We start from the raw sequence: 13,617 nt of genomic DNA on the forward strand, positions 1-13,617 counted from the left end.
AATCACTCGATACGATTTCACGTTGTCACTCTTTTCTCCCTTCGAAAAGAATCGGAGATAGCTCGCATTAGAATTCCGGCACAGCGTGTTCAAAGCACAACATTATATTCGAGGGTCCAGATATATGGCGAGACCGCGAGACGAACGATTATCGCCCGCGAATGGCGCGAATGCACAACGAAACTGCACATCACTCACAATTAATCACGTAATCACAATAGCCGTACCTTCGCCTCGACGTCTCCGCCTCGAGCGATTCACAATTTCACACGACACATTCATTCCGACACTGTCCGACGTCCGACAGACACTTATTGATACATTACGAATTTTTGAGCGCGTAGTCGATTATTCCCGCAAAACGAGGAGCAGGAGTGCCAATCGCAGGAAAAAGCGCGTTCCGAAAAACACAGCATCCACAGCACGGAGCACGGCGCACGGCGCACGGAGCACGAAACACTTCACAAATTTCTGTCCGAAATTTACCGGAAGAATGACCGAATGATTCCCGCAGGCCGCAGGTAACGGTACTCTGAACATCGAAGAAAACAAGCGGCAAGGCCGCTCACCGACAAGAACGATCGATCGCACGCTGACTTCGAAGGTACGCCGTTTCAACTGGTTTCAACGTTCAACGGTCGCGCCTAGTATGGCGTCTGGTTCTGGTACTTCTGGGCTGCGTTCCGATATTCACTGCAAGTACTGAAAATCTATAATTTACGTAACGTACACTATAGATTTTCAGTACTGACAGTGAATATCGGAACGCATATGCCGCTGCCTGCGCCGCGCCGCCGAGTCGGCGGCTCGGAGCGGCGGAACGTGATTGGCCGGATCTGGGGGCTCGACTCGCGAGCCAATCGCGTTCGACCTCTCTCCCGACCGTACGGTGCCGACCGCGCGAATCTTCGTCGTCGTCGTCGTCATCGTCATCGTCACCATCGCCGCCGTCGTCGCAGACGAACGGAAGAAAGGGAAATCACCGATGTGTGTTACCAATTTCTTTTGGATGGTCCAACCAAGTACTATGGTTGCTGAGCAACTATGGCAGTATAAACAAGTGCCGTTGGTATATGTGACCAAGATATCAACTGGCGCATATATAATCAAGGCACTTGGTCGAGGCGACCATTTTTTTTATTATCTCAACCAAGCCTTTTTTTCCGTGCAGCTAGGCCATCACGCTCGTCCTCAGAGTCATTCATACGTATATCTAAAAAATGTCCGACTTGTAAAAAAGCTATAACGTTAAAATCTTGTACTCGTTTAGATATTTAACCACTGTTAACAAATGTCACAAGTCCATATCTTTTTGTAGTATTTTATTTTGTGGTTTTTAAAATAAAAATTAAATAATTATTTTATATCTTAAAAAATTTATTAAAAAATTAAAATTTAATTCCATTTTGTGATTCTATTTGTACATAAGTTGAGAAGTATTGTAAGTTTGCTTCAATTATTTCTTTGTCATAGAAAGGTGTGTTATTATAATATTTTTCTAATTTTTAAAAAACAAATCTAACATATATGTTCTATTAATTTATATCTTATTGTTAAACTTATTTTGCTTCTGGATATAAGATATGCTAAATTTGTAGTATTTAAAAAGGTTTAATTAAAAAAATATGTTATTTGATTGATCAATTTGAACAAATTTTGATTTTCAGAATAACAATTATAAAACAATTACATAACATAAGTAAAAAATTAATTTGTTGTTATACAATTTGTTCGGGTCTTTTTTTATTGAAATAATTTTTCATGGACTTACAATTAGCAAAAAGATATGGCAGCTGAAACATTCGAGATGTATGTATAATAAATTTATAATAAACTTTTCTATTGACATCCATTAAACATTTATGTCTTCATATCTACATATACATGCAGAGACAAAGAAATAAAAATTATCTTTTCAATTACAGTTTCATCAAATATTGAAATTTACACTGATATAATATATTTTGAAAATAACACATGATATAAATTTATCTGTTTCAAGCCATATCTATATTAAAGCCAAATCATATTAAAACAATTAACTTGATATCATGTTCAGAGAGAAGGTCTGGTATCAGAGAGAAGCCTGAGAGAGGCCATTTTCCGACACTGTCGATAAAACATCATTTTGGTGCGCATCCGCGCTATCGTCTCATCGTCTGTCTCGAGAGGTTGCTAGGAAACCTTATAAGTTTGCTCGTTTATTTAACGTGCAAGATGACGTCTAACTCGTGGTTGAAGATTATTCAAGATGCTAGGAAAACTGCTGTTATCGAGGATGGTAAGTGTAATTAAATAGCTTTACGATTTATGATTATTGTCGATTAAACCACGTACCACGTGTGGGTTTACGGGATGTCTGTTTTTAACCTAAAAATGTTTGATCAATAGTAGACTCGTGTAATCTTATGCATTATTACACAAGCTTGAACAGGACAATGTAGCATTATATTGAAATATCATTAAACTAAACTTGTTATTAATTCTGTAAAAAAATATTTTTTAAAATTGATATTTTTTGTTATGCTTATATTTATAAGTATACATGAGTTTATCTTGTCGTCTACAATGGCAGCAGGAGTATACAGTAAGACGTAAGCAGTAAGTTATTGACTAATGGAATTTTTACAATTTAAGAATAATCGACTGTGGTTGGTCAATAGCTTACCGTTTACGTCTTACTGCATACTCCTGTTGCCATTGTAGACGACGCTTTATAATATTTCAAAAATTATAGTCCTTTAATTGAGACAATTAAATTTTACAGTGTTAAATGTTTCAATTAATGCAAGAAGTTTCTTTATTGATTTTATTATGTTACGTTATAGGAAAGAGGAAAGTTCATTTTTTATTGGAAGATGGAAAGGAAATGGTGGAAGAATATAACACAGATACAAATGTAGTGGTACGACGGGCATGGAAAGAGAAAAATAATTTTGGTACGAACGTTGGATGGACGGTGGAAGTTGGAGACCCTGAACTTAAACAGAGTAATATAGAGATATATGGAATAGAAGAAAGTTCAAATGCTGTATGTCATTTTCTTTTTGTGAATAACAGAATAAGTATATAATTCTAACATGGTTATTCTGAAATTTTAAGCAATATCTGTAATTGTACGTACAATGTATTTTCTAAGTTCATCTTCTTTTTGCAGCCGTTTATTACAAGAAGAATTACAAAAACGTCTCTGGAATGGCGAATCAGAAATCTGCCATATCCTGAAAGTGTATATTCCATTACTGCGGAACAGGATGGCACTATGACCGTACGTACAAGCAACAAAAAATATTTCAAAAAGTTAAAGATCCCAGATCTGGAGAGGATCGGATTGAAGCCGGAACAGCAAAGGATATCATTTCGGCATCAGTACAATACTTTAATTATAACGGTATGGAAAATACTTTTTTGTACATATTTTGCTATGTAGGTATGGCTTATTCGTTATCATTTATTTTCTATTTTTATTCTAGTATAAAAAGCCTCCTCAACTTCTCGACGTGGAGAAAAAGGTATTAAACACAGTTTTGCAACTGAACACAGAGTCTAAGGATGTGCAGTGTCCAACCAGTTAATGAGATACTATGATTAAGTTAATAAATTTCTTGTTTTCCATCAAATAATTTTTTAATATATAGGTTCTATTTTCTATTGCTGCACTGACTACATTAGTTTAAGAACTGTACATACACTAAGGGTTGGTTTTTTATTACTGAATTGGCTGCATTAGTTCAGAGTTTATCTTTTTTACTTCACATTAGAAGGAAAAAGGTGAACTCTGAACTATTGCAGACGGTTCAGCAACAGAAAACACCCTACTGTGTAAGTCTCATCCGTTTCTCACGCTTCAATGTATATGTATGCTTCTTGAATTAGTGCAGCCAGTGCAGCAATAGAAAATAGACCCACAGTTTGTATGTAACAAGTGCAATTATGATTAAATATTTGTTACTTGAAAATTGTATCAAAATTTCCGTGATTATATCTTATTTTCTTAACTGGAGAGTAATGAATAATATACGTATAATAATCGTATGAATAATAATCGTAATAATAATCGAATCCTCAAATATATCTCTCATTGGATATGCAATTATGAAAAAATGTAGCCAAAATAAAACTATGGAAAGAAACAGTTTTAACTGTAAATTAAATAGCAGAATCTGAAAATGGAGATTGAGTTTTTTTAATAAATATCTTTCCACTGCAGTAGCATCTTCTAATTTTTAAAGATATACGTGTCATTTTACACGAAAAATCCTACGTGCGGACTTTCTTGGTTATGTATATCTCATCAGAATTTATACATTTTCATAATCGCAACTTTTAATCTCTCTATAAATAACGTTTGCAAAAGTGTTTCAATTAAAATGTACAAATAAAAGTAAATACACGAATTCTCATTTTCTTTAAAACTCAAGAGATATGTTCACGCTACAGCAAAGTAATCTTAAGTAATATCAAGTTAATCTTTGATGATAAACGTACACATCAAAATCTACATCAAGGAGAATCTATTAAAGAATTATTTTCCTTTCTCGCAATTCGCTTAACCCGCCGAGTTGTCGGTGCCGCGCCGCGTAGTCGAGAGATCGATCGATCGTTCTGCGTCGTCGATTCCGCGCGAGTGCGTGTGGTGTGACGGTGGGTACTGCGTTTCAAGACTTTCAAGTTTCGAGTGTTATGCCGTCCCTTTCGCGTGAAAATCTCTGAGCGAGCGGGAAACATGACGAATTCGGTGCCGGACAGGTAAGCGGCTTTCCGTTTCCCGCACGGGGGGAGGCCCGCCGAGTCTCTCGAAACGGTGGAGATCGCGAGCGCGGCGCGATCGCGAGCGCGGTCGTGTCGCGACGAGGTTAGGTTGCGCCGACGTTTCTCTGACATCTCGGCCTGCGGCCGCGACGCTAATAACGCGATCGTCATTCGACATTCGTCGATCCGCGAGGCGAAGTGCGGCTTTCATTTGTCTCTTGTACGTCAGACAGAACCGACGGCGAAACGTTCCGCTGGAGTTCCGGAAACGCGATCCGACGCTATCTTCGGGGACAGCTGACTTACCAACGGAGCGAGCGTGTCGCGCCCGCCCGTCGTTTCCCGCCTTTTTTCCCGAGATGGGGTTGTCTGCCTGATCGCCGACATTTGAAATACGAGTATACGCCAGTTCGATTCGCGCGGGTCATTAGTCTTCGATCGGGTTTCGGGTCTCGCGAACTTTCGTTACGTTATTTAATCATTATCGCGCCGGGCGTTTAGTTTATATAAGTGACGCATTCTCGTAAAGCGGCCGATATCGATTAGAGTTGAGAATGGGACGGAGAATGACGCGTTCCCGCAAGTAGTACGTATATTTGAAATCGTAGGTATCGATTTAAAGCTGTTGGTTAAAACTGGTGGAAAGGCACGGAAACGAAATGATCGACATCTAAGTATCTCGATATTTCAAACGTATCGTGTTTTTTTTCGTACGTTTAGATGTGCCCCTGAAAATACCAGAATCGGAGAATTGAATCGAACGTCGATAAATGAATGTAAAGTTCTGTATTTAATCTGTTGATCGATGAATCCAGCTTCGGAGTAGTTCGGAGATTCAGCATACTTTTCTGCTATCAAATCGCCGTGAAGGCAATTATAAACAATTCTGCAACTATAGTCGTTTTTGCATGTTTCAGATGGTTAGAGTACAAAGCTTTCGGTGATGTGATCAAAGGCACCAAGATCCTGGCGTTCAAAGTTCCGCTGAAAGACGTGAGTATCTGCGCCATTCGTCTTGCGTATTTTTTTAACTTGCATTACAACTTTCACAAGCTGTGGGATTATTTGAAAAAAAATTGAAAATGGAATAAAATTAGCAATTTTTATTTGCATTTTTAGCATATAAATAAAAAGGAAATTTTAGATTAAATTTTAGATTGAAATAAGAATGGTGCAGAAATTGATTGTAATGAATGAACAGGAAAAATGTAACAAGCATCACATATGTGATGCATTTCTTATATTTTTCTGAATTGTGAAGGAAGGATGATATATGAATCAATTAGAATAAACAAGAAAAATGTAACGGGCATCAGAAATGTGATGCATTTTTTATATTCTAAGAGCATTGATCCCCACGTTGTGAATATGTTGTAGATTGTATGTAAGTAATTCGTTTTTTATGCAAAATCCATAGGAAATCCATAAAAAACCAGGATATTGTGGATAAATAATTATTAATATAGATATAAATATAATGATGATGAATCTAAAATGTTTTGACTTGTGTATTCCTCTCTAGCCTTTTCGACATCTGAATCATTTGAACTTGAATGCCGGATCAGTAATTAAAAGCAAAGTGGTTAAGGATTAAAGGCTGATTCTTCTCTCGCTATTTTCAATCTTTTATATTGAATAATGTTTTAATTTCTGTATTCCTCTCTTGCTTTTTCAGAATCTGAATAATATATGTTTGATATACCTACTTGAATATATATATTTACTTGAATAAATATACTTGAATATATATTTATAAATATAAATTAATAAAAATCTCAGCTCACAATTTCACTGACAGAACCTAGAAGTTTGCAAAATCACTGAAGTTTAGTGAGATTGTATATATATATTTTATTCACATACACACACACATTCCACAATATCCTGGTTTTTTTGTGAATTTTCTAGGAATTTTGCAAAAAAAAAAACGAATTACACACGAAATCCCTACGACGAATATAAAGACAAGATGTATCTGTAATTTGACTAGATTACAAATGTGTATCTGTAATTTGATAAAGCGTTATATTGGCGCGGTCTACTTGCTAAGAATGTTTATATCTTACATTCGAAGGTAACGAAAAGCGCGTTTGGACTCCTCTCTGATTTACTCTAAAAAAAAAAGTTTTTAAGAGCGCATCGCTCTCGCGGAACGCAGCCGCGGTTCGCTCGGGGACAGAACGTCCTTCTTGTCCGTCGTCCTCCCGGCTTCCCCCTCGTTCCTCGACTCACTCGACTGTCCTCTCCCGTACTTTTCCTCCCGCACTAAATCAAAGATTCTCTTCGCGGGAGTCGTGACGGCCGCACGGCAGATAAGATCGCGTCGGATTCTCGAAATGGACGACGCGGCAGGTACACGCGTCGTCGCTACGCCACGTGCGCGCGTGTGTGTGGGTGCGTCACACGCAGGCACGCACGCATGCACGCATGCACGCCCGCAGGCACGCACGTACGCACGGAACGGCTCGTGGGATCGCGCGGCACGGGTTCCCCGTTAAATCGATGCGACGTCGGGGAACCGGAGGAAAACGAGAGGGTGGAGGACGGGAGAGCCGCGCGTCTACTCCGGCGGGGATGTAACGGGAGGGTGGGAATGCAACGTCGTGAGATCTCGTATCGGCCGCGGCCAAATTGTCGTATTGTTGCGCACGATGACCCACTCCGTAGTAGATATAAATACGCTTGATGTATGCGTGCTCCTTCAGCCGGTGCACGCGCGGTATCGCCGGCCGGCTGGTCCACGCTGCCGCCGATTCTCCTCCGAGAGTCTAAATCCTCCGGCTAGATAAAATGTGTGTGCTTCAATGCCGGCCGCTGTAGCGCGAGCTGGTTGACGTATAGTCGTTCACGCTGCGAGCCATCGCTTCTCATTGAATTCCTTTCCGGAGTTTCCGGGAATAGAATTCCTGTAAAAGGGACATACGATTATTCACACTGTTAAATTCATAGGGTTAAATTCAACTCAATTTTGAGTTATTTTTAACTATTCCATAGGTCGCCACTGCTCCTACTCAATATGTAGTTAATTTAACTAAAACAATGTTAATTTGACTAAACCAATGGAGTTAAAATAATCCTATTTTGTTTCAAACTAATAAATTTTGACGCACATGGTAATTAAAAATAACAAAATTAATTTAACTCATGGTATTGGTTTAAATTTCATCCTCTAACCTTTAACAGTGCAGAGTGTAATGATAGAATTCTTGATTCATCTGTCATAAGTGACGATATTATATAACCGGGGTCGGCATCGATTCTATTTACTGCTGTTTCTAACATGCATCTTTCAATATGCTTACTTTCTATTTGTTGAAGATTATAAAATATTTAGTGGAATTTGTGACATAAGAATTATTGAAAAAAAAAAAAAAAAAAAAAACACGAAATAAGAACCAAAATAATTTTGTTTCTATGAAGAAATTATATAAGTTAAGAATGTGTGTGTGTGTGTGTGTGTGTGTGTGTGTGTGTGTGTGTGTGTGTGTGTGTGTGTGTGTGTGTGTGTGAGAATACAATTACGTGTTAGATTGTCGAATTAACGTGTTGGATTGTCGGGTCATAGCTTTTGCATAATCTAATATATGTAATTATTGCATAATCTGTAATTAGAATATTAGTATATGATTATAATAATCATGCTACTCTCTCTTTTAGTTTGTTATTAATCTCATATATGTACACACAATATTGAGAAATACTAACAAACGTTCGCAGTGTTCGCACATGACGAATATTTTAATTAAATGCAACAATAGTGTTCTTTGTATATATTTAGAGATAAAATGGATGAGCGCGAGTTTCGTTGATGTTAATTAATTCTATATACTCTTGCTCGAAAAATACCTTTCATAAACAAGAAAATGTTGTTGGCGCCTAACGGCTGCGCGCCCCGCAGTATTTTTACCACCAAAATAATAAGTCGAGATCACACTGTCGCTTCCTGGTTATCGGCCCGAGGGGCCGCGCATACGCCACGTTGCATATATGCTGATTATGGGCGGTGCGACGCGTAGTCTCCTAATTGACGGCACAACGGTGCCCAGGTTTCACAGGACATAAAACACTTTTATATACCTTCGACTCCGCGTCGAGATCTCATTAAAACACGTAACGATAGTCCGCCTAATTGACCGTGCTATCCTACGACGGCGCGCACTCCTGATCGGCGTATATACTCGTCGAATCTCTCCGCTAACATAATCTCTCACGCCGTCGTCGTGATTCTCGTTATCTCGCCAAAGATACGATTAGACGGGTCATTTTTCATGACAATTATCCGCTAACGATAGTCTATATGTTAATCAACGTTGATCAATTATCGACCGCGACTACATAGCTTGGTGGATGACGATGGTGGTTTCTGATAACTTCTTTTGAGAGGAAAATCGCGGCTCTTTATTTTATTCGCCTGCCGATAATGCTATTTACTCGTGTTCGTTATTGCAACGTTTATTGCATAACGATATAATATATATTTTTATATAATTAATAAAGATAATATCTTTTGTCATATCTTTAAAGGTAAAATTAATTGCGCGCGCGAATTTCATTGATGTTAGCCCGTTGACGTTAAACTTTAATAGCTCGCCTAAAGACTCGAAGGACTTGGCGCCGTCCTTTATCCAGCCGTAACGTCCGCTGGATCTATCGCAGGGCCCGGTCGTGTCAAAAACCCGCGGGATTCCGAGCGGCGAAATTAGCGATCCTAATTCGCCACACGGTCGGAGGTGAGCAGCAACGTTCTGATCCCCGTTTGTCCCGAGCTATTTAATTTCCGCCTAACTCGCGGCTCCGGAACCGGTTTTTCCCGTCCACCGGCCGTTCCCGCGCGCGCGCGCGCGCAGGACAGTTGCAAATAAGTTTCGGCTCGCCGGGATCGTCTGCTATGCATATACGTTGCGCATGCATACGCAAAATAGGAGGGTGCCAGGGCTAATTGATTCTGGCGTCGCGGGCATTACATAAAACAAGTCGAGGCCGGGGCCCCGAATTGGACTCGGGGTTGATTGGGCCCGCTACGGCGGCGGCGGCGGCCGCGGGGGGCCACTCGTTAATAGGGCCCTCAAAGGGCCCAGTGCCAGCGCTCGTTCTTGGGCTGCCTGGGCTCGCGCGCACCGCGAACGCTTCTTCATCATCTATAAGAACTTGTAACAAATATCGGCTCACACGAAACGTGATACTCTCTTCGCTCGACGCTTCACCCGTAGGCTTTCTGTCTTTCTCTCGTTCTACTCTGGATTGGGGAACGATGCTGACCCGACGGATTTAAGATGGCGTTAGTCATATGCTCTCGGCGGATGCATCCCCGTGCAGAGTTGCCTCTTCTATGATGAATTATGGAAATGAGAAGAGAAACACTTTGAAATAGATCCCACTCTTAAATCTCGAAACTTGACGTTATATAAATATTGCTCCTACATTTCCTTTTATTACTTTTACATAATAGCTGTACAACTGAAGGTAAAAGCAAATTTGAATAAAAACCGAACGCTATATTGATTATTTCTTATTTTTCAAAATTTAATTTAAAATTTAAATTTTTCTTCAATGATAAATCCACTCTTTGACAATGATGTGTAAATGTGTGTATATTTTCATTAGATAATCGGAATGCGAGATAAATAGATAACTATCAAGTTTTCTCTCACTGTTTCTTTTTGAGCGATAGCGGGGACTGCACATTTCGATGGACTATATTTTTTTGGACTGTCACAGCAATGTGGGCGATTTCTGCACGGTGGTAGAATATTAATTCGTCGGGGAGCTAGGGTAGGCCTCGCTCGAGAAGATAGCGTCTCTTCGTGGGTGATATCTGTATTTCAACCCTCGAAAAATCCCAAACATTGAGATCGTAATCGCATGAACTTCTCAGTTACACACGGGCTACTCGCCCTCGTCGTAAGCAGCCGTGTCTTTGGGGATAAGATGAATGGAGGGATTGATCATTTTGTGTTTTAAATTTGCCTAACATTTTCTAGAGGAATGTATCCTTCCAACGGTGTACTGAAGGATAACGCGTTTCGATTCACGAGATACAATTTATTCTCTCTGTCTGCAATCAAAATCAGCAAAGCCTCGAATATATTGTGGTGTCGAAATTATTTACAGAATTTTTACAGACTATGACATAAAAAAGATGCAACTGTTGACATTTATTTTTGACACAAAGTACAACTTTGATTTTACTTTGGTTAATATAGTTATCGGGGAAACGAAAACACGCAACATTCTTTAGAGATATATATGTACAATACATCTATATTTTATACATAGATTCTCTATTTTTTAACTGTTGAAGTTTAATGAGACTTTTTCTCGACGCTTGGTCATTAGATTTCACAGTATAGTCTTAATCGTGCCCAAATATCCCGTCGACTTGTTTGATTAATTCCATTATGATAACCTAGGAATGTAGGATACCTTTTTTTCCTAATAGACGACCCTTTCATTTCTCACAGCTTTTACCTGCATCGGGAAAAGTGCCGGCCACGCGAATGACGACGAAAGCAACATCGATCGGAGTCGCTTCTGTGATTTTCGAAATGTAACGCATTTACATCTCGTGGATATCGTATCGATTCGTCGCCCGACATATATGCAGTAATCATTATTCACGACTCCCATACATGACGTTTTTGCTAGCATATCATGTTAGGATTAGCCGCAAACATTTTTTCACGTATGATTTATGTACGAGATCCTTGCGAACTTCGTCGCTCTTGCGACGTATTCGTGTCACGGACCGGAGTCCCGCGTCCTTCTTGACTGACCCTCTCGTTTTCTTTTTTTTACGACAAAATATTAAGTAACGGCCCTCGACGATAGCTATCGGTTTGGTCACTGTCGGAGATAATAAACGGCGGCATTGTGCCTTGTCGCAGACGCTAATCTCGCGGGTAAACAGCCGACTTCGTGCGCGTAATCGGCCATTCTTATTGTTTCGCGCAGATTTTATTGCGAATTTACGAAATTTTGGCGATTGGACCATTTCGGATTGATGTGACAGGGTGACTTATATATAATATTCATACAATTTTTGATCTAACATCCAATGTACGTAATGATTCCATTAGTCTTCTTGAATTACTTTCGGTAATTATACTGAATGCTATCGAATACTAATCAGATGGAAATTCTTTAATATCAAATCTCTCGAATTTCAGTAAATTCACAACTTGATTTAACAAAATTTTTTTACCTTGATTCGCAAGATTATTCGATTACCCTATCTAGACATGGATTGATTTGTCGAAGAAGTGTTAGCTTAAGATTACATCGTTTAATGATCCTTCTCACGAATCTCGGCGGAAGATTACGGTAATTAATTCGGGACACGTCCTCGCGTCACTATTACGTTTCCCATCGGCAATCGGCCGTGCATGGTCGTTAGATAAGCGGATTTATTAGCTCACCGCGAAGCGAGCGCGCGTTCTATGTTATTAGCAATTGTAAGTGTTTGTTTAACACTCGCTGAAGAGAGGTGGATCCGCGGGCGCCTCCTCATCTTCCCATAGCCGTGTGCAGCCGTTTCACAAAAGGGATGAGCTGCGCGGCGGGAGGAAGAAGGAAGGCGGTCGGGAGAAAAGGAGACGGCGATTGTAATTTATGCCGAAGTTAGCGAGCAACTTCGATGACTTTGTAAAATATTACTGATCCCCGTTTCGAAGATCTTATCTAGATCCGACACCGCGCTCCGTTTCGTCGGAACGCCTTCCTTCTTTTCTTCTCTTCTCTTCTGCTCCTTCTTCTTCTTCATCATTCTCTTCTTCTTGCGCTCGCTCTTCGCTCCTTCGTCGTCGCCCTCCTCGTTCCTGCTCTTCCTCTAGCAGCCTGGCGCCTCTAAAAGGGGTCGTCGTGCGTCACGCCGAGACCCACTGCGCCAGAACGACTTTGCTTTCGAAGTTCCGCCGATCGGCCACCGAAGAAAGCATATAAACATGTCATTTGTTGATGAAACTAGTTTTTATCTACGCCGGAGCGTCGCGAAAGTGTTGAACATTTACTAAATTGGACGCTGCCGGTTATTTTATTTGTTATCGACACCGTTGTCTCGCGATCTAACATTGTCACACTCGGCGGCTCGATTTTAAAATAGAAAACGAAACGGTATACGGAATTTGTGCGCGATGACGATACGTGTATCGATCTCTTCAATTTTGCGTCCTGCAATAGCGCTCTGTAATATTTTAATGCCTGAATTTTATCTGACTTACGCGGAGCGCAGTTTAGGTGTGGATTTATATAAATTAACAAACGCCCTATGTATCGTTACCAACAGAACAAGTTAACTGGTTAGTAAAAGTTTTTGTCATGGTGCGGATGCGGATTGGTTCATACAGGTGTGCGCGCATTGAAGGGGATGATCGCGCGGGAAGCTCGACGTGCAGGACACTTTTGTCACGCCGTCCCATCTATCGTGTCTCATCTGATATGGTAGCTGGGCCACGGTCTATCTCCGCTAGATAAGATGGCGAGTGCCCATCTCGGGGGGTCCTTTCTTTCCGGGAAGCCCGCGGAGTAAAGATCTCGCAGTAGCCAGCATTATCTCCTTACCCGATCGTGTTCCGCTGTTCCTCTCATTTTGCGAGGCTTCGTTACGCGTAGGTATACTGCCCATTTGTACACGTACGTGCACAGCAAGGCGGTGACGCGCGTAGTCGTAAAGAATCTGGAAGATATACTCAACCGGTTAGCATATCTGTATCTAGTGCAGTTCAACGGCTCGCGCAGCTTTTGATGCTGCGATCTGGCATGTTTTGTACCAGCACCTTAAGGTGTATCCTTCACATAAATAATACTTTTAAAAAAATTCATAGTTCCATGTTTACTAAGAATATGAAGTCTACGGACATTTGTTTAAAA

General features: G+C 40.3%; 2 protein-coding genes across 2 annotated transcripts in view; both read left to right on the forward strand.

The window, feature by feature from the left end:
* Positions 1-2,124: 2,124 nt before the first annotated feature.
* On the forward strand, positions 2,125-4,174 carry LOC139769294 (protein DPCD). Its single transcript, XM_071700222.1, has 4 exons — positions 2,125-2,281; positions 2,829-3,031; positions 3,158-3,391; positions 3,474-4,174. Exons 1-4 carry the CDS (start codon positions 2,218-2,220, stop codon positions 3,573-3,575), a joined length of 603 nt encoding a protein of 200 aa, XP_071556323.1. The 5' UTR covers positions 2,125-2,217; the 3' UTR covers positions 3,576-4,174.
* Positions 4,175-4,593: 419 nt separating this feature from the next.
* LOC139769295 (uncharacterized) overlaps positions 4,594-13,617 on the forward strand; it is a 43,942-nt gene continuing 34,918 nt past the window's right edge. The window contains exons 1-2 of the mRNA XM_071700223.1: positions 4,594-4,749; positions 5,670-5,745. Coding sequence (XP_071556324.1) covers positions 4,727-4,749; positions 5,670-5,745 — 99 coding nt within the window. The 5' untranslated portion in view covers positions 4,594-4,726. The remainder of the gene's footprint in view (positions 4,750-5,669; positions 5,746-13,617) is intronic.

Source organism: Temnothorax nylanderi, unplaced genomic scaffold, assembly GCF_030848795.1.
Source record: "Temnothorax nylanderi isolate EJ_2023f unplaced genomic scaffold, tnyl_v1.0 TNYL_tig0021_pilon, whole genome shotgun sequence".
NCBI lineage: Eukaryota > Metazoa > Arthropoda > Insecta > Hymenoptera > Formicidae > Temnothorax > Temnothorax nylanderi.

Excerpts from the sequence above, each read along its gene's own strand:
- LOC139769294 (XM_071700222.1), top strand. The coding sequence starts at position 2,218 with ATGACGTCTAACTCGTGGTTGAAGATTATTCAAGATGCTAGGAAAACT. Across the intron at positions 2,282-2,828 it reads AACTGCTGTTATCGAGGATG|GAAAGAGGAAAGTTCATTTT; the intron begins GTAAGTGTAATT and ends GTTACGTTATAG. Across the intron at positions 3,392-3,473 it reads ACAATACTTTAATTATAACG|TATAAAAAGCCTCCTCAACT; the intron begins GTATGGAAAATA and ends TTTTTATTCTAG.